The sequence below is a fragment of the Neoarius graeffei genome, chromosome 24, assembly GCF_027579695.1.
Source record: "Neoarius graeffei isolate fNeoGra1 chromosome 24, fNeoGra1.pri, whole genome shotgun sequence".
Classification (NCBI taxonomy): Eukaryota; Metazoa; Chordata; class Actinopteri; order Siluriformes; family Ariidae; genus Neoarius; species Neoarius graeffei.
The window spans coordinates 38466043-38491811 of record NC_083592.1 but is presented as its reverse complement, the minus strand read 5'-3'; the positions used below and the strand labels follow the sequence as shown (position 1 = coordinate 38491811).

At 39.3% G+C, this 25769-nt stretch overlaps 1 protein-coding gene across 3 annotated transcripts in view; it reads right to left on the bottom strand.

Annotated features, from left to right (window-relative positions):
* Positions 1-25769, bottom strand: part of dapk1 (death-associated protein kinase 1) — a 175389-nt gene that overhangs the window by 78417 nt on the left and 71203 nt on the right. For all 3 annotated transcript variants that reach the window (XM_060907201.1, XM_060907200.1, XM_060907202.1), the window contains exons 4-11: positions 16848-16986; positions 15995-16124; positions 14168-14216; positions 14046-14072; positions 12528-12680; positions 8381-8426; positions 8208-8297; positions 7748-7840 (exon numbers count right to left, since the gene is read on the bottom strand). In XM_060907201.1, coding sequence (XP_060763184.1) covers positions 7748-7840; positions 8208-8297; positions 8381-8426; positions 12528-12680; positions 14046-14072; positions 14168-14216; positions 15995-16124; positions 16848-16986 — 727 coding nt within the window. The remainder of the gene's footprint in view (positions 1-7747; positions 7841-8207; positions 8298-8380; positions 8427-12527; positions 12681-14045; positions 14073-14167; positions 14217-15994; positions 16125-16847; positions 16987-25769) is intronic.

Here is a 25769-nt window from a genome sequence, read left to right as displayed (position 1 = left end):
GCAGAAGCAGCAGTAATTGTTGTAATAGTAGTGGCAGTAATAGTCGCAGCAGAAGCAGCAGTAATTGTTGTAATAGTAGTGGCAGTAATAGTCGCAGCAGAAGCAGCAGTAATTGTTGTAATAGTAGTAGCAGTAATAGTCGCAGTAGAAGCAGCAGTAATTGTTGTAATAGTAGTGGCAGTAATAGTTGCAGCAGAAGCAGCAGTAATTGTTGTAATAGTAGTGGCAGTAATAGTCGCAGTAGAAGCAGCAGTAATTGTTGTAATAGTAGTGGCAGTAATAGTCGCAGCAGAAGCAGCAGTAATTGTTGTAATAGTAGTGGCAGTAATAGTCACAGTAGAAGCAGCAGTAATTGTTATAATAGTAGTGGCAGTAATAGTCACAGTAGAAGCAGCAGTAATTGTTGTAATAGTAGTGGCAGTAATAGTCGCAGCAGAAGCAGCAGTAATTGTTGTAATAGTAGTGGCAGTAATAGTCGCAGCAGAAGCAGCAGTAATTGTTGTAATAGTAGTGGCAGTAATAGTCGCAGCAGAAGCAGCAGTAATTGTTGTAATAGTAGTGGCAGTAATAGTCGCAGCAGAAGCAGCAGTAATTGTTGTAATAGTAGTAGCAGTAATAGTCACAGTAGAAGCAGCAGTAATTGTAATAGTAGTGGCAGTAATAGTCACAGTAGAAGCAGCAGTAATTGTTGTAATAGTAGTGGCAGTAATAGTCGCAGTAGAAGCAGCAGTAATTGTTGTAATAGTAGTGGCAGTAATAGTCGCAGCAGAAGCAGCAGTAATTGTTGTAATAGTAGTGGCAGTAATAGTCACAGTAGAAGCAGCAGTAATTGTTGTAATAGTAGTGGCAGTAATAGTCACAGTAGAAGCAGCAGTAATTGTTGTAATAGTAGTGGCAGTAATAGTCGCAGCAGAAGCAGCAGTAATTGTTGTAATAGTAGTGGCAGTAATAGTCGCAGCAGAAGCAGCAGTAATTGTTGTAATAGTAGTGGCAGTAATAGTCGCAGTAGAAGCAGCAGTAATTGTTGTAATAGTAGTGGCAGTAATAGTCACAGTAGAAGCAGCAGTAATTGTTGTAATAGTAGTGGCAGTAATAGTCACAGTAGAAGCAGCAGTAATTGTTGTAATAGTAGTGGCAGTAATAGTCGCAGCAGAAGCAGCAGTAATTGTTGTAATAGTAGTGGCAGTAATAGTCACAGTAGAAGCAGCAGTAATTGTTGTAATAGTAGTGGCAGTAATAGTCGCAGCAGAAGCAGCAGTAATTGTTGTAATAGTAGTAGCAGTAATAGTCGCAGTAGAAGCAGCAGTAATTGTTGTAATAGTAGTGGCAGTAATAGTCGCAGCAGAAGCAGCAGTAATTGTTGTAATAGTAGTGGCAGTAATAGTCGCAGCAGAAGCAGCAGTAATTGTTGTAATAGTAGTGGCAGTAATAGTCGCAGCAGAAGCAGCAGTAATTGTTGTAATAGTAGTAGCAGTAATAGTCGCAGTAGAAGCAGCAGTAATTGTTGTAATAGTAGTGGCAGTAATAGTCACAGTAGAAGCAGCAGTAATTGTTGTAATAGTAGTGGCAGTAATAGTCGCAGCAGAAGCAGCAGTAATTGTTGTAATAGTACTGGCAGTAATAGTCACAGTAGAAGCAGCAGTAATTGTTGTAATAGTACTGGCAGTAATAGTCGCAGCAGAAGCAGCAGTAATTGTTGTAATAGTAGTGGCAGTAATAGTCACAGTAGAAGCAGCAGTAATTGTTGTAATAGTAGTGGCAGTAATAGTCACAGTAGAAGCAGCAGTAATTGTTGTAATAGTAGTGGCAGTAATAGTCGCAGCAGAAGCAGCAGTAATTGTTGTAATAGTAGTGGCAGTAATAGTCGCAGCAGAAGCAGCAGTAATTGTTGTAATAGTAGTGGCAGTAATAGTCGCAGCAGAAGCAGCAGTAATTGTTGTAATAGTAGTGGCAGTAATAGTCACAGTAGAAGCAGCAGTAATTGTTGTAATAGTAGTGGCAGTAATAGTCGCAGTAGAAGCAGCAGTAATTGTTGTAATAGTAGTGGCAGTAATAGTCACAGTAGAAGCAGCAGTAATTGTTGTAATAGTAGTGGCAGTAATAGTCGCAGTAGAAGCAGCAGTAATTGTTGTAATAGTAGTGGCAGTAATAGTCGCAGTAGAAGCAGCAGTAATTGTTGTAATAGTAGTGGCAGTAATAGTCGCAGCAGAAGCAGCAGTAATTGTTGTAATAGTAGTGGCAATAATAGTCGCAGTAGAAGCAGCAGTAATTGTTGTAATAGTAGTGGCAGTAATAGTTGCAGCAGAAGCAGCAGTAATTGTTGTAATAGTAGTGGCAGTAATAGTCGCAGCAGAAGCAGCAGTAATTGTTGTAATAGTAGTGGCAGTAATAGTCGCAGCAGAAGCAGCAGTAATTGTTGTAATAGTAGTGGCAGTAATAGTCGCAGTAGAAGCAGCAGTAATTGTTGTAATAGTAGTGGCAATAATAGTCGCAGTAGAAGCAGCAGTAATTGTTGTAATAGTAGTGGCAGTAATAGTTGCAGCAGAAGCAGCAGTAATTGTTGTAATAGTAGTGGCAGTAATAGTCGCAGCAGAAGCAGCAGTAATTGTTGTAATAGTAGTGGCAGTAATAGTCGCAGCAGAAGCAGCAGTAATTGTTGTAATAGTAGTAGCAGTAATAGTCGCAGTAGAAGCAGCAGTAATTGTTGTAATAGTAGTGGCAGTAATAGTCACAGTAGAAGCAGCAGTAATTGTTGTAATAGTAGTGGCAGTAATAGTCGCAGCAGAAGCAGCAGTAATTGTTGTAATAGTAGTGGCAGTAATAGTCACAGTAGAAGCAGCAGTAATTGTTGTAATAGTAGTGGCAGTAATAGTCACAGTAGAAGCAGCAGTAATTGTTGTAATAGTAGTGGCAGTAATAGTCACAGTAGAAGCAGCAGTAATTTTTGTAATAGTAGTGGCAGTAATAGTCGCAGTAGAAGCAGCAGTAATTGTTGTAATAGTAGTGGCAGTAATAGTCGCAGCAGAAGCAGCAGTAATTGTTGTAATAGTAGTGGCAGTAATAGTCGCAGCAGAAGCAGCAGTAATTGTTGTAATAGTAGTGGCAGTAATAGTCGCAGTAGAAGCAGCAGTAATTGTTGTAATAGTAGTAGCAGTAATAGTCGCAGTAGAAGCAGCAGTAATTGTTGTAATAGTAGTGGCAGTAATAGTCACAGTAGAAGCAGCAGTAATTGTTGTAATAGTAGTGGCAGTAATAGTCGCAGCAGAAGCAGCAGTAATTGTTGTAATAGTAGTGGCAGTAATAGTTGCAGCAGAAGCAGCAGTAATTGTTGTAATAGTAGTGGCAGTAATAGTTGCAGCAGAAGCAGCAGTAATTGTTGTAATAGTAGTGGCAGTAATAGTCGCAGTAGAAGCAGCAGTAATTGTCATATTAATAGTAGTGGCAGTAATAGTCGCAGCAGAAGCAGCAGTAATTGTTGTAATAGTAGTGGCAGTAATAGTTGCAGCAGAAGCAGCAGTAATTGTTGTAATAGTAGTGGCAGTAATAGTTGCAGCAGAAGCAGCAGTAATTGTTGTAATAGTACTGGCAGTAATAGTCACAGTAGAAGCAGCAGTAATTGTTGTAATAGTACTGGCAGTAATAGTCACAGTAGAAGCAGCAGTAATTGTTGTAATAGTACTGGCAGTAATAGTCACAGTAGAAGCAGCAGTAATTGTTGTAATAGTAGTGGCAGTAATAGTCGCAGCAGAAGCAGCAGTAATTGTTGTAATAGTAGTGGCAATAATAGTCGCAGTAGAAGCAGCAGTAATTGTTGTAATAGTAGTGGCAGTAATAGTTGCAGCAGAAGCAGCAGTAATTGTTGTAATAGTAGTGGCAATAATAGTCGCAGCAGAAGCAGCAGTAATTGTTGTAATAGTAGTGGCAGTAATAGTCGCAGTAGAAGCAGCAGTAATTGTTGTAATAGTAGTGGCAGTAATAGTTGCAGCAGAAGCAGCAGTAATTGTTGTAATAGTAGTGGCAGTAATAGTTGCAGCAGAAGCAGCAGTAATTGTTGTAATAGTAGTGGCAATAATAGTCGCAGCAGAAGCAGCAGTAATTGTTGTAATAGTAGTGGCAGTAATAGTCGCAGCAGAAGCAGCAGTAATTGTTGTAATAGTAGTGGCAGTAATAGTTGCAGCAGAAGCAGCAGTAATTGTTGTAATAGTAGTGGCAGTAATAGTTGCAGCAGAAGCAGCAGTAATTGTTGTAATAGTAGTGGCAGTAATAGTTGCAGCAGAAGCAGCAGTAATTGTTGTAATAGTAGTGGCAATAATAGTCGCAGCAGAAGCAGCAGTAATTGTTGTAATAGTAGTGGCAGTAATAGTCGCAGCAGAAGCAGCAGTAATTGTTGTAATAGTAGTGGCAATAATAGTCGCAGCAGAAGCAGCAGTAATTGTTGTAATAGTAGTGGCAATAATAGTCGCAGTAGAAGCAGCAGTAATTGTTGTAATAGTAGTGGCAGTAATAGTTGCAGCAGAAGCAGCAGTAATTGTTGTAATAGTAGTGGCAATAATAGTCGCAGCAGAAGCAGCAGTAATTGTTGTAATAGTAGTGGCAGTAATAGTCGCAGCAGAAGCAGCAGTAATTGTTGTAATAGTAGTGGCAGTAATAGTTGCAGCAGAAGCAGCAGTAATTGTTGTAATAGTAGTGGCAGTAATAGTTGCAGCAGAAGCAGCAGTAATTGTTGTAATAGTAGTGGCAGTAATAGTCGCAGCAGAAGCAGCAGTAATTGTTGTAATAGTAGTGGCAGTAATAGTCGCAGTAGAAGCAGCAGTAATTGTTGTAATAGTAGTGGCAGTAATAGTCGCAGCAGAAGCAGCAGTAATTGTTGTAATAGTAGTGGCAGTAATAGTCGCAGTAGAAGCAGCAGTAATTGTTGTAATAGTAGTGGCAGTAATAGTCGCAGCAGAAGCAGCAGTAATTGTTGTAATAGTAGTGGCAGTAATAGTCGCAGCAGAAGCAGCAGTAATTGTTGTAATAGTAGTGGCAGTAATAGTCGCAGCAGAAGCAGCAGTAATTGTTGTAATAGTAGTGGCAGTAATAGTCGCAGTAGAAGCAGCAGTAATTGTTGTAATAGTAGTGGCAGTAATAGTCGCAGCAGAAGCAGCAGTAATTGTTGTAATAGTAGTAGCAGTAATAGTCGCAGTAGAAGCAGCAGTAATTGTTGTAATAGTAGTAGCAGTAATAGTCGCAGTAGAAGCAGCAGTAATTGTTGTAATAGTAGTGGCAGTAATAGTCGCAGTAGAAGCAGCAGTAATTGTTGTAATAGTAGTGGCAGTAATAGTCGCAGCAGAAGCAGCAGTAATTGTTGTAATAGTAGTGGCAGTAATAGTCGCAGCAGAAGCAGCAGTAATTGTTGTAATAGTAGTGGCAGTAATAGTCGCAGTAGAAGCAGCAGTAATTGTTGTAATAGTAGTAGCAGTAATAGTCGCAGTAGAAGCAGCAGTAATTGTTGTAATAGTAGTGGCAGTAATAGTCGCAGTAGAAGCAGCAGTAATTGTTGTAATAGTAGTGGCAGTAATAGTCGCAGCAGAAGCAGCAGTAATTGTTGTAATAGTAGTGGCAGTAATAGTCGCAGTAGAAGCAGCAGTAATTGTTGTAATAGTAGTGGCAGTAATAGTCGCAGCAGAAGCAGCAGTAATTGTTGTAATAGTAGTGGCAGTAATAGTCGCAGCAGAAGCAGCAGTAATTGTTGTAATAGTAGTGGCAGTAATAGTCGCAGTAGAAGCAGCAGTAATTGTTGTAATAGTAGTGGCAGTAATAGTCACAGTAGAAGCAGCAGTAATTGTTGTAATAGTAGTGGCAGTAATAGTCGCAGCAGAAGCAGCAGTAATTGTTGTAATAGTAGTGGCAGTAATAGTCGCAGCAGAAGCAGCAGTAATTGTTGTAATAGTAGTGGCAGTAATAGTCGCAGCAGAAGCAGCAGTAATTGTTGTAATAGTAGTGGCAGTAATAGTCGCAGCAGAAGCAGCAGTAATTGTTGTAATAGTAGTGGCAGTAATAGTCGCAGCAGAAGCAGCAGTAATTGTTGTAATAGTAGTGGCAGTAATAGTCGCAGTAGAAGCAGCAGTAATTGTTGTAATAGTAGTGGCAGTAATAGTCGCAGCAGAAGCAGCAGTAATTGTTGTAATAGTAGTGGCAGTAATAGTTGCAGCAGAAGCAGCAGTAATTGTTGTAATAGTAGTGGCAGTAATAGTTGCAGCAGAAGCAGCAGTAATTGTTGTAATAGTAGTGGCAGTAATAGTCGCAGTAGAAGCAGCAGTAATTGTTGTAATAGTAGTGGCAGTAATAGTCGCAGTAGAAGCAGCAGTAATTGTTGTAATAGTAGTGGCAGTAATAGTCGCAGTAGAAGCAGCAGTAATTGTTGTAATAGTAGTGGCAGTAATAGTCGCAGTAGAAGCAGCAGTAATTGTTGTAATAGTAGTAGCAGTAATAGTCGCAGTAGAAGCAGCAGTACTTGTTGTAATAGTAGTGGCAGTAATAGTCGCAGTAGAAGCAGCAGTAATTGTTGTTATAGTAGTGGCAGTAATAGTCGCAGTAGAAGCAGCAGTAATTGTTGTAATAGTAGTGGCAGTAATAGTCGCAGCAGAAGCAGCAGTAATTGTTGTAATAGTAGTGGCAGTAATAGTCGCAGCAGAAGCAGCAGTAATTGTTGTAATAGTAGTGGCAGTAATAGTCGCAGCAGAAGCAGCAGTAATTGTTGTAATAGTAGTGGCAGTAATAGTCGCAGCAGAAGCAGCAGTAATTGTTGTAATAGTACTGGCAGTAATAGTCACAGTAGAAGCAGCAGTAATTGTTGTAATAGTAGTGGCAGTAATAGTCACAGTAGAAGCAGCAGTAATTGTTGTAATAGTAGTGGCAGTAATAGTCGCAGTAGAAGCAGCAGTAATTGTTGTAATAGTAGTGGCAGTAATAGTCGCAGTAGAAGCAGCAGTAATTGTTGTAATAGTAGTGGCAGTAATAGTTGCAGCAGAAGCAGCAGTAATTGTTGTAATAGTAGTGGCAGTAATAGTCGCAGCAGAAGCAGCAGTAATTGTTGTAATAGTAGTGGCAGTAATAGTCGCAGCAGAAGCAGCAGTAATTGTTGTAATAGTAGTGGCAGTAATAGTCGCAGCAGAAGCAGCAGTAATTGTTGTAATAGTAGTGGCAGTAATAGTCACAGTAGAAGCAGCAGTAATTGTCGTATTAATAGTAGTAGCAGTAAAAGCAGCAATTGCAGTAATAGTAGCAGTAATAGTCGCAGTAGAAGCAGCAGTAGCAGCAGTAACAGTAATTGTTGTAGTAACAGTAGCAGCAGTAACAGTAATTGTAGTAACAGTAGCAGCAGTAATTGTTGTAGTAACAGTAGCAGCAGTAATTGTTGTAGTAACAGTAGCAGCAGTAACAGTAGAAGCAGCAGTAAGTTTTGGACTGGTGTTATAAAAATAATACAAAAACATGTGTCTTCTTTCTAACTAGCCACAATCAAATACAATTCTAATGACCATGTAAGAGCTTACTAATTATTAACCAGAATTAATTCCTAACTATTAACCATAACTACGAATTGACTGTTGAGCATGCAGTAATAGTGTGCGTATTTTACTACACATTACCACTACACCCAACATTACATTCATCTACAAACAATGTGGCTGAAAAGGATGTGATAGGCCTTCATTAAAGAGATTGTTGGTCACAATAAGGCTTTTCTCAGTGAGGATCTCACCAGTGTGTCATCACTACGTGCCACGCTCATGTTGCTTCTGGACAGGAAGGAGCGGGAGAGCCGGTTACAAAGCGAGATCAGACGCACTGATTGCTGCCAAAGAGACAAAAACAGTGTTAAATCAATAGCCAGTAATAATAGATGCTCATGCTTTGGATAACAATATAATCTCTGGTTGTGATGTGTCTTACAAAATATGAAATCCAATTATATGTTATTGCGTAAAATAAAAGAGGCTTCTCAGTCGGAAACAACAACGTAAACATGATTAGCTAACAATTGTGAATATGATTCAGAATATGAATATGCACTTGTGGGTACTGAAACAATGGCACGGCTTATGACAAGGTTTAGCTGCATTGCTTGACTCGCGGTCACATACTTTTGTCAGCAAATCACTGAAGTTCCTTGGAATTCCTATAACTCTTTCTAATGTGCCTTGAAACTCAATAATATTTACCTTCCATTTTCTCCGTGCTGCAAATTTCTTGAATTTCTCCATGTTCACAGCCGATTCCTTGCGACTAAGTGCCTGTTGAGTGTCTTTCGGCTGAAGGAGAACATACGTTTAATCAACTTATTTTCATAGCGTTGTGACTATGAGAATATCATGCCACTTAAATACAGACAAACCTTGATCCATGGATGCTGCAGACTATCCTGGATTGTCATTCTTTTTCTGTAGGAAAAGAACAAAAAAAAAGGACTCGTCAGCTCTTTGGGTCTTTTCAGGTGGTCTGTCTGACAACGGAGATGTCCATTGGAAATCAATTATGCCTTAGAGCAGGATTCAGGACTGTGGCTTTAAACATGCATCAAGGGTAGCACAATACACTGTAGAGTTGTATAATGTTACTGTCTGTTCACCAGACAGACAAAAGATGTTATTTAATTCTAGCTAGCGTCTATCATTTATTGATCTGTTTAATCATGAAGTGATTGTGTTGAGCTAGCTGGAGAGTTCTAGGACAATTTTATGCTTTACGTTTTTGGTTCCCCCCCCCCTTCATTTCGTTAGCGACAGGTACATATACCCATGTGATTCTAAAAATGTTGTACGTCATCAGTACAAGGTAATTAATCTGCCTGGTAATGCTGATGTGTGTGGTGCAGCGGGTGGTGGGAATTGAATCCAGCTATAGTGCACATTATAGGTACAGCCCTGAGGTGTGTCGTACCACCGTGAAACACAATTTGTTAAGAGTTTCGTTTTGTAAAACTTCAATAGGTAAGGGTTTTTAAAAATTATTATTTTTGAACACACTGGTAGCGCTAGCTTACCTGAGGCAAACAATTAAAAAAACGAATAGCCCGGACATGTAACCTTGTCCCATCCCTGTTAAGCATATGCAATAATAGAATCCAGCAATATCAAAATGAGCAGCTGAACAAGCTTTCTGGACTCACGAATTTCAGATCCCATATCCTCTGTGGGTGTTCTGATAAACGATGAAATTGGCACTTTGCAAGTTTATCAGTTTGTTCTAATATATTGCAAAGCACATCGTTATTTCTCTAACGCTACCTCCAACCTTAATCGATCCTTAAAGCCTTACACTTCAAAAGAGATGAGTGAAACAAGTTTTAGAGCCATTCTACATCCATGGATTAGTGCGTTAAATCAACTGGATTGTTACCAATTTGACATGATTGCACATTTTCCCCAATTTTATTTTATTTTTTAGACAAAAGGAGAGCATAAGTAAATTGCTTAAGCATTATGATTTGGCGCTGGCCCTTCAACTAAATTACAGTATATACACAAGTTTTACTACATTATCCACACAAATCCATTAGTGGCCATTCGAGCACAGTAAATAGTTTCATTAGACAAAACGCTGACTAATCTGCCTGTAATCACAGAAACATGCAATTACCTCATACAGCTAAATCCTTCATTAGAATAAAGTTCATACAGCACGAACGAACACGTGAACTAACCGGTTTGGAATTAGTAGATCTGGTCTATATCATATCTTGTAATTGTTCAGGGGAATTCCAAGAACAGGGCCATGAAACACGTATGCTTGTTTTTTTTCCCCCAGTCTAACACACCTAGTTGAGCACATCAGCTAATTATCAAGTGTTTATAATGTGTGGAAAAACACCACAGTGCAACATGAAAGGCCACTTGAGAACTGGAATCAGTAAACACTGCTTCAGAATCTCTCATCATCCCATGAGATGATAAAACTCAAAACATCTAATAAACTTTAGGTCGACAGGTCATATCTCCAAGTTGCATACAGACCGTTTACCCCACTGAGGCCCTGTCCACACGGCAATGGATTCAGGTGACTCCGATACAATTGCTTATCGTTTAGGCCTGGCGTCCACACGGCACCGGCGTTTTGGGTGCCCAAAACGCAATCTTTTTGAGAACGGGTTCCAGAGTGGAAAGATCTGGCAACGTTGCCGTTGTGAAGTCGTCTGGATGAGTAGAACGGATTTGTTTACGATGACGTCACAACCACAAGACTGTCAGTGCTTCACGCCGGGTAGAAGTGTAACGAACTCGATGCGAGTTGTCAACAAATCCTATAACTTGGTTCATGAAACGCGCTTACAAAATATTTTCACTGTGAATATTTATTGTGTAATGGTGCAAAGTGAGAGAGAGACTCTGCCCTTAGGGCAGAGTCAATCCCGCCAGCAAAAATAGGGAAAAAAAAGGAGCGATCTCACCTCTTCAGATGTGGGTTTAAGTCCTACAATACATTCCTCAAAAAGGGCGTAAAAGAGCAAATTAATCCATCAACGTGTAGCATTCAATTTATTCCGGACCATTAAAGACGCAGCCTTCCGCGTAGAATCATACGTCATCCTCGCCACCATATTGGACAGGTCAAAGCAGAGAATAAAGATTCATGTGCTGCGTTTAACTGTACCAACAGGTTTACCGTCCAAACGAGATCATATAGGATTACCTTTCACAGGTGAGAAACAACAAATTAATTCCATCAACGTGTAGCATTCAATTTATTCCAGACCATTAAAGACGCCGCCTTCCACGTAGAATCATACGTCATCCTCGCCGCCATATTGGAGAGGTCAAAGCGGAGAATAAAGATTCATATGCTGCGTTTAACTGTACCAACAGGTTTACCGTCCAAACGAGATCACATGGGATTACCTTTCACAGGTGAGACTGGAAAAATACTTTTCATTGTATTTGGTCATTATAATGTAATTTTACGAACAGATTTTCCTGACTTTGTGGCTAATATGAAGTCTCGCACATAGTTTATGCGCATGCGTCCTTACTTCTTCTATTGTTCTGGTGTCTCCGAAGGGACCGTCTTACAGCGCCCCTAGAGGTGTGGCATGTGTATTGCATCGTTTTCAGCAAGCGTTGCGTTGCCATATGGACCTGATATTTTACTGATTGTTGCCCATTTGGACGCGATATATTTTTAAATAACATCGCGTTGCCGTTGTCGTGTGGATGTAGCCTGAGTGTACAAAATTGTTGTGAAAATGATCACCCATCACCATTAATGGATTCCCAGGTGTTTCAGATCCTGTAAAGCCACATGTTTGCGGTGAACGGTCCTATTGAGATCACAACTTCCACAGAGTAAGCTTTGGTTTGAAGACAAAACACGAGGTCTCAGTAAGGTCAACACAGTGTGAAGTGGAACTAAACGAGGGAAGTTGGGAAGCTGACTGACTGACCAAACGGCCCAGTGAAGCGACTGAACAAAGAACCAAAAAAGGAAATGTTATTGTCCTCAATTTCTTCACATTCAGCTGGTTCCTGTGTATACGTTATTGGCGGTTCCTCATTAGAGGTCAGAGTTATTATACGTAGAATGTGGCAGATGTACACTACCGTTCAAAAGTTTGGGGTCACTTTGAAATGTCCTTATTTTTGAAAGAAAAGCACTGTTCTTTTCAATGAAGATCACTTTAAACTAATCAGAAATCCACTCTATACATTGCTAATGTGGTAAATGACTATTCTAGCTGCAAATGTCTGGTTTTTGGTGCAATATCTCCATAGGTGTATAGAGGCCCATTTCCAGCAACTATCACTCCTGTGTTCTAATGGTACAATGTGTTTGCTCATTGCCTCAGAAGGCTAATGGATGATTAGAAAACCCTTGTACAATCATGTTAGCACAGCTGAAAACAGTTGAGCTCTTTAGAGAAGCTATAAAACTGACCTTCCTTTGAGCAGATTGAGTTTCTGGAGCATCACATTTGTGGGGTCGATTAAATGCTCAAAATGGCCAGAAAAAGGTCTTGACTATATTTTCTATTCATTTTACAACTTATGGTGGGAAATAAAAGTGTGACTTTTCATGGAAAAACACAAAATTGTCTGGGTGACCCCAAACTTTTGAACGGTAGTGTAGAATTGTTTGTCCCAGTGGAATCTAAGCTAGCTTAGCAAGTTCTATACAAGTCATCCCTGGCTTCTTGTCCAAAACGCAACAGCTCTGTGTGTGTACTTTAAATTTATCATTTATTTTTTCATTTAGTTAACTGTGTAACACTTTGAACCCCCACATGTATGAACAGTTTATTAATAAGGCTTATTATTAGATTATTTGTAGACTTGGTTCTTGTCATTCTTATTAGTGCACCGATCAGTACATCAATGTTTTGGACCATTTAGATCCACCACAAAACTTTTTAACATTTTGATACGGTAAACAAATTATACCCCGTGCTAAACTCCATGGTAACATTCAGTCCGGAATCCGAGTCTCCAAAGCAGAAATGAATCATTGGTTTCTATTTTGGAGATTATGCTACAGATGGCTTTGGCTCTTACTTTGGGTCTTTGATAAGGAGCCGTGCAATGAAGTCTTTGGCCAGAGAGCTGGTGTTACTGAAATACTCCTCATCGAATTCGTAGTCCACTGCCGACACATTTGCCAGAGTCTCCTGCTTGTTCTCGCCCAGAAATGGAGAAGCGCCGCTTAACCTATGAGACAAAAATAAAATCACCTATAACTCGTTCAGTCCAGATTTTCAAAAATCCATCCATCCATCCATCCATCCGTAGGACACTCAAATCATCCTTCATCTAATTAATCTCTCAGTCCCTTGACTGAACAAAGACATTAGTGTTTTAATTTGGAGAAAAGCATTCTGGTTTACCAGAGACTCAAAAAATATCCGAGTTTATTGCTGTGCAACAGTAGCACCAAAATATAAGCAGAGAATTTGAAGGAAGGAATGAGAAGCAAGCAGCTCGTCCCAAATCCACATAGATCCTTCAGGAATATGATAAGGAGAGGAATTTCAAGTATGGGTGTAATTTAGCAGAGTGATGCTTTCACGTTACAGGCATCTAAAATATCCTGGATCTCTGCTGTAACTAATTAAATGGTTCAACTGGACAAAAACTGGTAGATCTTCAGGTCAAGTCAATGTCATTTTGGTGCCTTCTGGCAAACTGTAAATTAATGGATACATTTTAAAAATCACAGCTGTGCTGAAGAAAAACAACCAATTAAACTGGGATTCCCAATGGGTTAAGTCAGTAAACTTAAGAGAGTATAAAAGTGATGAAAGAAAAAGGTAAGGCGTGGATGCAAAAAGAGATGGGAATGATAACAGCCTGATATGTTGCTCTATTTTTGGCGCATCACTGACAGCAGTGTCGGATGGGAGGAGAGTGGCTTCGAGACAGAGAAAGAAAAATAAATCTGTGTTTGAACTGTTCTGGAATTGAACTTCGCCTGGCAGAGAAAGGAAGGATGGGGATGTCAGGTGGAACAGACCAAACAAAGGCTGAAACAAAAGGTGGCATGATAACATGAATAACAGACAGAACAAGAAGGAAGAAATGAGAAACCCCCTTTACAGGCTACAGGTCACTGAGGAAATGTCCTTTGCTCAAAAGAGCCTCATCAATATTGTTTGCATTAGAGGTGGAGGGAGGTGCAGTTACCACCACCGGACCTTATTTCCAGCCAGCTGCAGTCAGTTTCCACCGTTTTCATCGTCCGACACAGAAACCACACCAAAGCGATGCTGCATTTTATTTTATGGTACATTATTATTATTATTTTTTAAATTACCATGCATTTCCAATTTCCACACCCAAATTAATCTACTATTATGCATCAGGCTACAGTAAAAATATTATAAAGATCAAATTCTACAGTTAATACAATTCCTGTTCGAGCCTAGTAGCCAGCCAGAATTGCAAATTAGTTTGCAATAATTCTGGCTCTTTTTCATAAAAATACACCACACACACACACAAATGTGCTACTCAATGCCTAGGAAAAGAATAAAAAAAAGTAGGCGTATTTCATCACCACCAGAATGTAATACTTACAATATGTAAGTAATCACACCAACACTCCTGAAAAAGAGACAGAGAGAGAGAGCGAACTCATTAACTAATAGAGTGATTACAGATAAATAATCTGAGCTCATTTTGTTGTAGTCTTTTCTTACCACATGTCTGCTTCAAGACCCAATGGCTCATAGTTTACCACTTCTGGAGCTGCAAAACATATTTTAAACCAAAACGTCTGAAACTTGTATAAAACAAAAAATGAATAAATGAATGTCTGGATCACTCAAGGGGTGGGGGGCTTCTGTTATTCACACCGAAATATTAGAGCTGTGAAATGAGTCATTTGTTAAGAAAGTGGGGGGAAATCTCAGTTTCTGATGTGTGAATGATAAAAACTGAGACTGGTGTCTATGAGCCAATTCTAAATAAAAAGGACATCTTGTTGTGAGCCTCACCATATTTAGGACAAGCTGGGGGGGGGGGGGGGGTAAACTTATTTCCGAACTTAATCTCTATGCCTCCTAACTTTAGTATACAGAAGATTAGTTTACCTCTATTACCTGTACGGAGAAAAATAAAGTGCATTATTATCCATACAGGACATGTTTTCGATGGAATAAAAACATATGTTCTATTCCCTTCTAGCGAGTTTCATTCATTTGGTTTGACAGCATGCAATATTGTTAGCATCTCTCTTATCCTACGTGTATTACGTCACTCTACCGAATGGAGAATGAGCGTTGAATATGATTAAGATACTGCATGGTTGTCAAGACATGACATCACACGTTGGGGACGTAAAGCTGCCATGCTCGCGAGCGACTGAATTTGTAAACAAACATGGCCGCCACGTTTGCGTCGTTAAATACGGAAGATGAGAGAATTTTGAAAGAGAAAGACGCGTTGAACACCCGAAAGGAATGGGTATGTATAATAATAATAATAATAATAATAATAATAATAATAATAATAAAGTGGCTTTTTTTCGTGGTATATCAGGTATATTCCATTCAGCTAGCATGATATTGAACGAGTCGAAGACTCAACACCAGCCAGTATTACTTAAATAAATTGACATCGCATTTACTTCTAATGGAAGTCTCAGGGCAGCTGCTGAAATTAATCAATAAATGTGATCTGAATCACAATCGACACGTATGGAAACGTTTTTAAAAGCACCTTTTTATGCAATACATTTTTTAAAAATTAAATTTAAAAACACAAAACGTCTTGGATTTTCAGACCTATGTATTGACAGATGCGGCCCTATCTGTTGCCTTTTGCTTTCGGAAACTTTCATATAGAATATATCAAATAGATATTACTCTTAAACGTGGACTAAAAAGGTGGAGAGTGAAAAGTTTGAAAGAAATTAAAAATATGCGCATGCATTTCAGAATTGGAGTACTCGTGTCTTCCTCTTGTTTTAATAACACCATGCGTTTATATATAGGTAGAATATACAGAGTAAATATTGTAGCTGTGTATTGACGTGTTGTCTTTACATGGCCATGTTGTGATGATGTATCAAGCAGAGATGCCGCTCTTCAATGGCCTTCGGTTAATCTGGGGAAGATAATTGTCTCTCTATTAGTTCTGCTGTCTCATCACGCCTGGCGGCTATGCTGGCTGCCATTCAATCAAAGCTGGGTGAGGTGCCAGAAAAACAGAAATGGGGGAGGGTGGGGCTACAGCTACATCTCAGAAACCAAACAGAGTTGACTCATGTGTGGAACAAGACATTTATGTGGTTTGGAGCAGACTGGATTGAGTGTGAGAGGCAAAGCCTGACTCAAAGCCAGAGTTAATATCCAAAACATGGCCAATGCGTCCTCGGTTGAACCACAGCGATGTTCCAGGACATCGGGATTTGATCCACTTTAATTCTCTGTAGTTATGTCAGACTGTTGGTTCAGATTACGACCGAAGGGAAAAACGGGACAGAATGGGAACTGCAACTCTACTCAATTACTCAAAAGACTAACCAACAAACTCCGGAGTGCCAAAGATGTTTTTAAAATCGTTGCTAAAATCGATCTTGTGCGCCAGGCCAAAGTCGATGAGCTTAATGCGTGGGTGAGGCATGCTTCTATTCAGCAGCATGATGTTTTCCGGCTGGAGAGAGAGAGAGAGAGAGAGAGAGAGAGAGAGAGAGAGAGAGAGAGAGAAGGGGGGGAGAAGGTAAGTTCAAGTTATTCAAATGACAAAGTAATCAGCACAACTCTTGTGCAGAAAGAGGAAAAGATTTTTTTAAACCATTAACAAGGGATAGAGGGACAAAACAATAGATACAAAGAGTGCACAAGGCAAAGGATCAGGAAATGCAGCATAACTCATGGAAATCACATGCAAAACTACAAAAGCATTCTCTAGAAAGCAGAGTGCTATCCAAGCTCGACAGAAAGACATTTCTCTCTGGACATTCCATGGGTATTATACTTCCTGCTCTTGGACTGATTTATTCACAGTCTAATCTCTTAAAAGCTCAACTGACTTAAAAAAAAAAAAAACGACATGTTAAATTCTTACAGAATTCGGGCAGATCTTATTAGATAGGCAATGACAATAACAGCATGGTGGGTTAGGAGTAGTGTTTGTCCGTTACATGCAAATCAGGAGACGTTCACTACTTCTTCAGCAATTTAACAGTGTGTTCACAGTTACTATGAGAAGTTAACGTAACCATGGAAAAATCCCGTCACAAATCATTACACATTCAGAGATATTGTAACTCTACTACACCAGCTCCAACCAAGCAGTCATCAGGTGCAAAACACTTGTGGCTGATTCATGGTTGGATGGGAATTAAATATGCTGCAGCTCAAACCAGCACCATACCTTCAGGTCAAAATGGGCAATATGTTTGGAGTGCAGGTAGTTGACTCCATCCAGGATCTGTTTAAGAAACTCGGTGGCCTCCTCCTCGCTGAGAGACTCCTTCTCAGCCAAGAAGTCGAAGAGCTCTCCACCTGCCACACTGAGAACACAGGGAAAACACTCGTCAAAGGACTACTTTAGTTCAGAGGAGCCAGCTCTCAAATAACCTGTTTATAGTAAGTGAAATTTAAGAATGTTACATGTTTAAAGGAAAAAAAAAAAACAGGAGAAAGTTCAGTACAGGATTTAGGAAACAAGAATTTGAGCTGCCAAGCTGCATGGAACATACCCAAACCAGTAATCTGACAACTGATTGAAGGGTAAGTATCCTAAATAGGATCCTAATCTTATTTCATGTAATAAGATACTAAATACTACAAAAATAGGATTATAAAATATTACTTTTGAGCATTTCTATCAACTAATACTTAACTAGAATTATTTCCATAAAGTGCAAAAAAAAAAACCAACCCACAATCTATAACAGTTATTCCACGAAATCGAATCGTACATGAGTGGGCAGCTGACGAGGCACGTAGCGGTGAGTTGGCTATAAGCCATGTATGACAAGATTGAGTAGAATAACTTTTATTCTTTCTACATTCACTGGATTTTGAGAAACCGAGCATATTTAGTTTTTGCAAATTTGATAAATAAAAACTTTATACAAAACGTCCGACAAAATCATTTCCGCTTAGGCAGACTTCTTAAAAACCTATCGATGGCTGCATGAATTGACTTGTGTTGTTTTTTTGTAGAAAGTGCCGTCTTGCCAAGGTATAGAATAGCTTTAGACATTCTTCCTTGGACATTCCAGTTTGTACTTTTCAAACCTCGAGCTTTTGAACCAGTCTTTTAAAATAATAATAATAATAATAATAATAATAATAATAAAAACAAACTTTAATGCTTAAAGATGAAGAATGTAAACAAACCAGCAAAATGGACAGTAGCAATTTGTGAAAAATGCTATAATAATAATAATAATAATAATAATAATAATTCGGGGGTTAAAAAAAAAGATACGTTCTTATCAAATACTTTTATTCCATATTTCGTTGCTTTTTTTTTGTATTTTTAGTGTTTTATTTTCGAGTAGAGTTTTTATTTCATCCTTGGTTGGTTCATCAACACGCTCCACCATTTTGTTTTACTCTACTCACGGTATATGAGCCAATAGCCTAGTAGTAGAGTAGCCTATCAAAGCACGTGAATGTAATAAAATCCTAAAAGTAGATTAAGAGAACCCAGTTAAACAAACGAGACAAAAATATTACACTCGGCCATTTATTTATTGAGGAAAATGATCCAATATTACATATCTGTGAGTGGCAAAAGTACGTGAACCTTTGCTTTCAGTATCTGGTGTGACCCACTTGTGCAGCAATAAGTGCAACTAAACATTTGCGGTAACTGTTGATCAGTCCTGCACACCGGCTTGGAGGAATTTTAGCCCATTCCTCCGTACAGAACAGCTTCAACTTTGGGATGTTGGTGGGTTTCCTTACATGAACTGCTCGCTTCAGGTCCTTCCACAACATTTTGATTGGATTAAGGTCAGGACTTTGACTTGGCCATTCCAAAACATTAACTTTATTCTTCTTTAACCATCCTTTGGTAGAACGACTTGTGTGCTTAGGGTCGTTGTCTTGCTGCATGACCCACCTTCTCTTGAGATTCAGTTCATGGACAGATGTCCTGACATTTTCCTTTAGAATTCGCTGGTATAATTCAGAATTCATTGTTCCATCAATGATGGCAAGCCGTCCTGGCCCAGATGCAGCAAAACAGGCCCAAACCATGACACTACCGCCACCATGTTTCACAGATGGGATAAGGTTCTTATGCTGGAATGCAGTGTTTTTCTTTCTCCAAACATAACACTTCTCATTTAAACCAAAATTCAATTTTGGTCTCATCCGTCCACAAAACATTTTTCCAATAGCCTTCTGGCTTGTCCACGTGATCTTTAGCAAACTGCAGATGAGCAGTAATGTTCTTTTTGGAGAGCAGTGGCTTCCTCCTTGCAACCCTTCCATGCACAGCATTGTTGTTCAGTGTTCTCCTGATGGTGGACTCATGAACATTAACATTACCCAATGTGAGAGAGGCCTTCAGTTGCTTAGAAGTTACCCTGGGGTCCTTCGTGACCTCGCCGACTATTACACGCCTTGCTCTTGGCATGATCTTTGTTGGTCGACCACTCCTGGGGAGGGTAACAATGGTCTTGAATTTCCTCCATTTGTACACAATCTGTCTGACTGTGGATTGGTGGAGTCCAAACATTTAGAGATGATTTTGTAACCTTTTCCAGCCTGATGAGCATCAACAACGCTTTTTCTGAGGTTCTCAGAAATCTCCTTTGTTCGTGCCATGATACACTTCCACAAACATGCGTTGTGAAGATCAGACTTTGATAGATCCCTGTTCTTTAAATAAAACAGGGTGCCCACTCACACCTGATTGTCATCCCATTGATTGAAAACACCCGACTCTAATTTCACCTTCAAATTAACTGCTAATCCGAGAGGTTCACATACTTTTGCCACTCACAGATATGTAATATTGGATCATTTTCCTCAATAAATAAATGACCAAGTATAATATTTTTGTCTAACTGGTTTCTCTTTATCTACTTTTAGGACTTGTGTGAAAATCTGATGTTTTAGGTCATATTTATGCAGAAATATAGAAAATTCTAAAGGGTTCACAAACTTTCAAGCACCACTGTGTATATATATATATATATATATATATATATATATATATATATATATACACACACACACACGTGTATATATGTATATATGTGTGTGTGTGTGTGTATATATACACACACACACACACACACACCTACACATTTTCATGCAACTATACATTGTGTCAATTTCACCAATTGTCTCAATCTGTGTCAAACTATATTAACTACCTTTGATTTGATCGACTCCAAAATTAAAAAAAAAAAAAAAAAAAGTCAATAACCACTGGCTATCTTTCTCACTGAAGCATTTGGAAGCTATATTCATTTTGTTTGCACAAGAAAAATCATGTTTGTTGTGATGAATCAACTCTAAAAGGTTTGAAATTGACTCCTTGGAATCAACTCTTAAGGATCGACTCCCAGCACTTCGACAAACAAAAAGCAGGATGGTGACTTGATGGAATCACATCACATGTTGTATGTTACAAAAATGCATCAATTCAAGCTTTATGAATGAATGCTACTGGGGTGAGAAAAATGGTGCACCTCCTTACATGCTAACGGATTCATTCAGACTCGAGCTGTGTACTTGTGGCAACACTATTAATACTGCGTAATGCACATTAATGCAGGACAATCATCTGAATAAAACATTCAAAATCCAAAGAAATTAAATGTAATGTAATGTAAACCAGTTTGGCTTCATGATCAAAGGAGCACAAGAGAGTGTTTGACAGAGAAGGAAAGATCGATAAATATGAAGATGAATCTGAGATACAGTTGGACAACCTTACGGAGAATGTCAGGAGGTTAATAAGCAGGATTCAACATGGGAACGTTGCACTTTGATGGTTTCTCACATTAGCACAAATGAGTTCCAAGTTGAATTATTCCTCACATCAAAGCTCGAGTTATGAGGCCGAGAGCAGTGTGGAAGGTAAAATGTTCACATACTTCGGAGCACTTTGGTTATAAATTCCCCCCCGTCGCTCGTTTTGTTTTCAGCCTTTTCCTATCAAATGTGCTTTTAGTTTAATTGAAGCGATGTTGTATGCGCCACAGCCTGCTTTATAAGACAGATTAAATCATTAATAAGGTGTTGCCAATGTTAAAGTGTGTCAATTAATTGTTGCAGCCTTACTCCAAACTAACAAGATGCATCACTCTCCTGGACAATAGATTAAACCTTGGACTTATGCCAATGCCCATTTTAGCCTAGTTTTAATATAGACTAGTATCCATGCAATATATTCTTCATGAAATTGTCTAAAACAAAAGGCATTAGATAAGAGAGTCTGTGAACACAGGTTTGAAAATCAAAAACGCTGGCCAAGCTGTAATCATGGCTTATGGCCGAGAGCTGACAGGATCTGGGTGTGTTTATTTAGGAAGAGGAAGCAGAGGAGCAGCTGTGCAGTGGTGAATATGATAATTTGGGCTGCTCTTGCTGAGACTCAAGCTGGGGTAACCAGCAGTCACTCCACGACCAAAAAACAAAACAAAAAAAAAAAAAACACCTGATAGGTTTCTGTTCTCCCTTCCAGTACAAAAACACCAATCCACATCCCCCCCCCCAAAAAAAGTGACAACTCCTCACTTCACCAGAGATGGGCGACGGTGTTTTGTAAGCTTTATAGCAGGATGTTCCAGGGTCTAGGCTGCATGACAGTTACGCACTCTCTCAGGGTTGGAGGTTTTTGGGGGGGCGGGGATTTTAAATGTGAGCTCAGAGGATATAGTACTTCACAGTCAAAGTCCTTCCCGCACCATTCATGGCGCGTTTAGCGGCGCAGATCTCGGTTTCGTAGCCCTCAGCCTCTCACCTAATATTACATAGCTAGGGTTACAGTGGGGGGCTAGTCCTCTGGTAACCGCAAGAGTTTGACTCTCCACTCGCATCTGTATTGCAGTGTGCCTTGCCAGATGGCGCCATTTTTATGGTCTTTGGTATGACCCGACCGTGAGTAGAACTCGCGATCTCCTGATAGAGAGGCGGACACGCTAACCACTAGGCCACTCACCAGTCAAGGTAAACTTAAAATATGAAAATTCTCATCAAGATAATGAAATTGCTGTTGCATATTAATACATTGAAAGCGAGCCATTCAAGTCAGACAAAATGAATGCCGGCATGGAACAGGAGAAAGATGCACTGCAGTGGCTGAGCTGCATTATTTGTAATCAGTACTGTGAAAAACTTCACAGTACTAATTACAAAACTGGCCGGCAGAATCACTTTATAACTGCAAACGGGTGTTTTTTTTGGTTTTGTTTTTTAAAGCATACCATTAACACCAGAAGATTCTTATACAATTGTGTATTTTCATGTCAGTTGCAATACTAGGTTACAATTAAACATTACAATAGCTGTGAATGAAGAAACATCAGAACATAATTACCATCCTGTCAAAAAGCTCGACGCTGAAAGACGTTAACTCATACACAGGTCAAGTTCCTCGACTCGTATGAATGGCAAGGTCTCAAACGCTATTGTAAAGCACAGACAACCTTATGTAATCACAAGTGCCCTAAAACATTTCCTCTAAATTCCTGAGATAATTAGATTTGCGTGTTTAAAACAACTTTGATTTTGGAGTCAAGCACGCATTTTTTTTTTTTTAAAGTGCATTCATGGCACAAGTGATGTACATTGTGACCACCTACAAAACTCAAAAAAAGAAGAAAAAAAAAAAAACTATTGAAAAAGAGTGCCTCTTGAATGCAACATGCACTAAATTTTCAAATGTAGCTCAGCCACTGCAGTGCATCAGCTTACACACACACACACACACACACACACACACACACACACACACACTCTCCTGTTCCATGCCAGCATCCATTTTGTTTGACTTGAATGGCTCGCTTTCAATGTATTAATCTGCAACAGCAATTATCATGAGAATTTTCATATTTTACAATAATGCATATAAAATAGTATTAACTCATGCCAGTTACATGATTTGATGTGATCTGACCAATCCAGGTTCACGTTAGTTCATCTCCTTATACATACAGTACCAGTCAAAAGTTTGGACACCCCTCATTCATACTAATTCATACGCTTTTCTGCATTTTGACCATTTTCTACATTGTAGAACAATACTGAAAACATCAAAACTATGAAAATTCCATGTATATCCCATAGGTTATGTGGTAAACCAAAAAGTGTTAAAAAACAAAACGTGCTTCATATTTTAGATTCTTCAAAGTAGCCACCATTTACGTTGATGCTTTGTACACTATTGGCATCATCTTAACCAGCTTCATGAGGTCATCACCTGAAATGCTTTTCAATTAACGTGTGTCTCGTCAAAAGCTAACTCGTGGATGAGTGTCTTGCCTTCTTAATGCTTTTGAGATCAAACAGTAAATTAAAAAAAAAAAACACACACAAAAAAAAAACACACACAAAAAAAAAAAAAAACACAGTAAATAGCCCTGTTCAACAACTGTAGTAATCCATATTATGTCAAGAACTGCTCAGCTAAGTAACAAGAAATGACATCCATCATCATTACTTTAAGACATGAAGTGTCTATTCATTAAAAAAAAAAAGCCTCTGAGGCTGTAGCTCATACCGGCCAAGACGCCCATAAAATCATAAATATGACAGGTGGCGCCACCATCTTGACAACTTTTATGCACACCCACCTGGAGAACATTGTATGTGAGTTTGATCGAAATCTGATCAATCCTGTAGGAGGAGTAGCGATTTTTGTAAATTGTTGACGGATGACGACATGCATGATCGCACAGGGTAGTCGTAGTGCTGCGACAGCTTGCGAACGTCATTTGCGAGAGAGTTTCAAAAGTGTCTTGAAACATTCGCGGGGCTTCTCAATTTCCTCGCATGAGTCGCAAAGTGTCGCTCCTTCGTCGCTGAAATTTTGAACGGGTTCAAAAAATTAGTGCGACAAAATTTCTCTCAAAATAGCCGCAAACGCGTCGCTGGTGTCGCAAAGCCATCACGAACCCTTCTCAAGTCAGTTTCCGTGAGACAGGAAGTGCGAGGCAGTACCGTATCTCAATGGGCTGCGACAGCCTGCGACTAGTTGGAGACGCAACAATTGCGGTAAAATATGCGAATATCAATTCAGTGTGATTCAAAGTGAAAATTGTCGCTAATTTGCATATTTTATCGCAATTGTTGTCTCTCCAACTAGTCGCAAGCTGTCGCAGCCCAGTGAGACACTGGCTATAAGCTCATCCGGATGATCTAAAAGCCACTGAATTAGAAGGTGTCCCCCAACTTTGGACTGATACTGTACATTTACATGAACTCCGAAGCGCTCGTAGGATATGAGCACTTTTTCAGGATGAACCGGATTTTCATGAATACCACTTTTCTTGAGTAAATACTCACGTTAACGATTCACAGATAAATGTGTTTGTATCCGGTTTAAAAATGAGGCCCGATATTGACGGAGTATGGAGATTAGGATACTACATGGTACTCATAGTACAGAAACTATGCAGTCTGCAGTCATAACACACTGACCTACAAAAGGCTGTGCAAATAAAAGCTTAGCATGTAAACAAAACCATATACACATGCAGGAATTCCCACAGGGCATCATAATCATAATTTACCACAATTAATGTTTCCTTTTTTAGCAGTCAAACGCAATTTAGTCATTCGTCTTTGTGAAGTGATCAAGCCTAACGTAATAGACATAAAAGAGTGTCTTTCTGTTCTTCATGTGCTGCTAAACGATTGTACGCACGTGATTGTACAAAACAGGGCAGGGCAAGCCGGTTCTCCCCTTGAGGAACTGGTTGCTCCAGAGCCATGTGACGTGTTTGCCTTAATGCCAGTGTAACGAACTGATTGTATTAGGGGTTTGCTTACATGAATGACTGCTCTAGCCAAGTAGCTAAAACACACATTTTTGATAGGTGCACTTGGGACCAGTTTTCTTTTAAATGTTAAAAGCATCTGGTGTGGAGAAACAATGCAACATCTGGCAGAAAAGAAAATGAGTAACAGAGATGCCTACCCCAAATTTTGAATTTCAGTATTCTTGAAAACATTTTTCAGTATTTTGGAATGACTTTCAGTAACATTAATTTATGCGCATTTCCATTATAAAGAGGTGTATATACCAATATGTTTAACATTTAAATTATTAAAAAGAACTGTTTTGTGTGAATTGAATAAACAAAACGCGAGCAGCCATCTCAACTGAATTGCCACTCAACAAATTTCTAGAGCATACAATATATCACATTTTTATAAATACAATAGTGTTCCCTGTTTGCAGACATTACGGTTGACTACCAGTCATTGGTATTGAATGTAACTCCTCAAAAGTATTATATTATATTGCCTGGCAAAATGTTCTACCTGTTAATGGATTCTTCTCATTACCTCTAGCCGCCTTATCCTTCTACAGGGTCGCAGGCAAGCTGGAGCCTATCCCAGCTGACTACGGGCGAAAGGCGGGGTACACCCTGGACAAGTCGCCAGGTCATCACAGGGCTGACACATAGACACAGACAACCATTCACACTCACATTCACACCTACGGTCAATTTAGAGTCACCAGTTAACCTAACCTGCATGTCTTTGGACTGTGGGGGAAACCGGAGCACCCGGAGGAAACCCACGCGGACACGGGGAGAACATGCAAACTCCGCACAGAAAGGCCCTCGCCGGCCCCGGGGCTCGAACCCGGACCTTCTTGCTGTGAGGCGACGGCGCTAACCACTACACCACCGTGCCGCTCTTAATGGATTCTAATAAAATTTAAAAAAAAAAATTTCTTATTTCATGCCAAAGAGAGTCCGACATTGTTATCTTAATGTCCCAATATATAAATACTTCAGCATAATGCTTCTGAAGAGACATTGAATAAAATGACATTTATAATTGTATTTAAAACAGTGGAATGATCAATTTTTTGTCACAATCCCAACAACACTAATCATAAAATTCTGTTTTTGATCATACTACATGTACATTTGCACTTGCAACACTGAAAAGACTTTGAATTAAAGAAGTACAGCCAGTGTTTGATATTTCAGTGAATAAAAATCAGACATGTAAAAAGAAACTGAATAAGTTTAACTCATATTTCATGGCACTAATTGGCAAGTTCAACTCCAAGCATAGGTCAACCATCACCGCTTCAGCACGTGTCACGTTCCGTGTCTTTTCATCCACAGATTTCGTAAAAAAC